At 41.8% G+C, this 2,592-nt stretch overlaps 1 protein-coding gene across 1 annotated transcript; it reads right to left on the bottom strand.

Moving 5' to 3' along the window:
- Positions 1-776: 776 nt before the first annotated feature.
- OR10W1 (olfactory receptor family 10 subfamily W member 1) lies at positions 777-1,571 on the bottom strand. The gene has a single exon (XM_019655997.1). It carries the CDS (start codon positions 1,569-1,571, stop codon positions 777-779), a length of 795 nt encoding a protein of 264 aa, XP_019511542.1.
- Between the last annotated feature and the right edge of the window lie 1,021 nt (positions 1,572-2,592).

Genomic DNA, 2,592 nt, shown 5'->3' with positions numbered 1-2,592 from the left:
CATCTAGGGTCTTGTCTCAGAGGTTCTATCTCCCAGAAGAAGGGGGTATGGTGATTGCTGACCTCTTCCCCTATTCCCAGATAATTAGTCCAAACTAAAACTGTCTCTCCACTTGGGATCGCCTGTCACTAGAAAGTCTGGGGTGTTCTTTTCAAAGTAAAAGCTAGTATTAAACCCTTTATCAACCTGCTCAGTACTTAAAATAACTTCCTGAGAAATACAAATTTTGCTAATCAGGTCATTTGAGCTTTCTGTTTCAGGAAGTTGACTCTCAGTAGATCATCATAGCTGGGTTCAGTCCAAGTCCCAAATTATTATAGCCCTGGAGAACTGAGGCCATATTTTATATTTTATCTGGCTCCCATGGGATCTATTATAGTGCTGTGTACTAAGTAGAGCCTTAATGAGTATTTATCAACTGTTTCATCTTTTCATGACTTATTTCTTTGCTTAATCCTTCCTGAGCAGAGACTCTCATACAGGTCTTAACAAATTAGCTTATTCCTTGACAAAAATGTTAGCTGGTCATGTGTATATAAATTTTTATAAAGTTTTATAAGTATGAATGTATGCTCCCATGTGCCCCATTTATTCAAAGGCAAGCCCTCTGCATGGGTCTAGAGCAGCGGTTCTCAACCTGTGTGTCGCGACCCCTTTGGGGGTCAAATGACCCTTTCACAGGGGTCGCCTAAGACCATTGGAAAACAAAAAGATATTTACATTACGATTCATAACAGTAGCAAAATTACAGTTATAGAGTAGGAACAAAAATAATTTTATGTTTNGGGGCGCAGGTACATGAAAGCACAACAGCCATACTGCAGCAGGACCACAGTGAGGTGGGAAGAGCAGGTGGAGACAGCCCGGTGACGACCAGCTGCTGAGGGGATCTTGAGCACAGCCTCCACAATGAAGGCGTAGGAGGTGGCAATGAGAAGGAAAGGCACGGCGATGACTACTGTGGCTGACACCAGCACTGACTGCTCATGGATGTGGCTGTTGGCACAAACAAGACGCATCACTGGTGGCACATCACAAAAGAAGTGCTCGATATTCCGAGCTCGACAGAATGGCAGAGAGAAGATGAAGGCCACCAGCTGTGAGGACAGGAACAAACCGACGACCACAGAGACAATAACCAAGCGGACACAAAGAGTTAGAGTCATGATGAGAGGGTACTGCAGGGGGTGGCAAATAGCAACATACCGGTCATAGGCCATCACAGCCAAAATGAAGCAATCAGTATTGCCGAATCCGATGAAGAAAAACATCTGAGTGGCACAACCCAGCAAGGTGATGGTCTTCTCGGATTGTAGGATGTTGGCCAGAATGTGAGGCACCACCACAGCAGTGTAGCATATTTCCACCCCTGAGAGGCTGCCCAGGAAATAGTACATGGGTGTGTGTAGGCGGGCTTCTGTCTGGATGGCCACCACAATGAGGACATTCCCACTGATGATGAATATATAAACCAGGCTGACTCCAAGGAAAGACAAGACACGCAGCTCGGGGTGGGAGGGATAGGCCAGGAACACAAATTCCATCAACACTGAGCGATTTCCCCAGGTCATTGAGCTAACAGGTTTTCTCTGTTGAGAGTTACAAAGACAGAAGGAACAATCAGGCTGACAATCTACCAGTTCACAGAGCAAGCGATGATCTAATATAATCAGAGCTGGAGGTAGAGACAAGAAGAATTAGGACTCATTTTCCTTTTCCTTCCCCTTCTACTAAATCTCTTCACATAAATATCTGCAGCTTAATTTCTAAGTAAATGTCATATGGGTAAATATATTGTGAAAAATATGTTATTTACACTTTTTTTTTTCATTTTCTCTTTTCACCTTTGAGATTATTTCATAATTAAATCACCTGTTTAAGGGCCCTTATAGAAAACAAACAACTTGGCATGCAACATTTGGGCTGCACTGTGAAAAATAATCCCATCACTCATGGACATAACATATATGAGGCTCCAATAAACAGACATTTGAGGTTAGTCTACCACCAGTATTATGGTGGAGGGCTTTGAAATCTGTGTGCTAATGATGACTTCTGAGAATTTTATTATAGTCAGCCACACTCACATCATCTTAATGGTGCTTTCCAGGATCTATAATAAAATATTTATAATACTTGTCTATAGCTCCATGAATCTTAGTGCTGAAAAGGACTTCAGAAATTGCATAGTTCAGTCCCCTTTGGATTCTTGAATCTTCAATACAGAATCTGAACATCAGGTCACCTTCAATGCTTAGAGAACCTCATTACTTCCTGACTTCCTTTCTCAAATTTTTAGATGGCATGATTCTCTTAAAGCTCTTTCTCATAATGTCTGGAATCTGCCTCTGTGCAATTCCTCATATTTATTCTGTTCTACACCATGGGGCCATTTCTTTTTTTTCTTTTTTTTCTATATTTTTCTTTTTTTTATTATTAGTTTCAGGTGTACAAAACAATGCAATAGTTATCCTTTTCACCCCTCACAAAGTAACAATTCCCCTACCCCCATCCACTGCCCTCTCACCCCCGATATCATGCTTATCTATTACAATTCCATTGACTCCATTCCCACACTCTACTCCACATCCC

The sequence above is a fragment of the Hipposideros armiger genome, unplaced genomic scaffold (assembly GCF_001890085.2).
Source record: "Hipposideros armiger isolate ML-2016 unplaced genomic scaffold, ASM189008v1 scaffold_253, whole genome shotgun sequence".
Lineage (NCBI taxonomy): Eukaryota > Metazoa > Chordata > Mammalia > Chiroptera > Hipposideridae > Hipposideros > Hipposideros armiger.
This window is presented reverse-complemented; position numbering and strand designations above follow the sequence as displayed.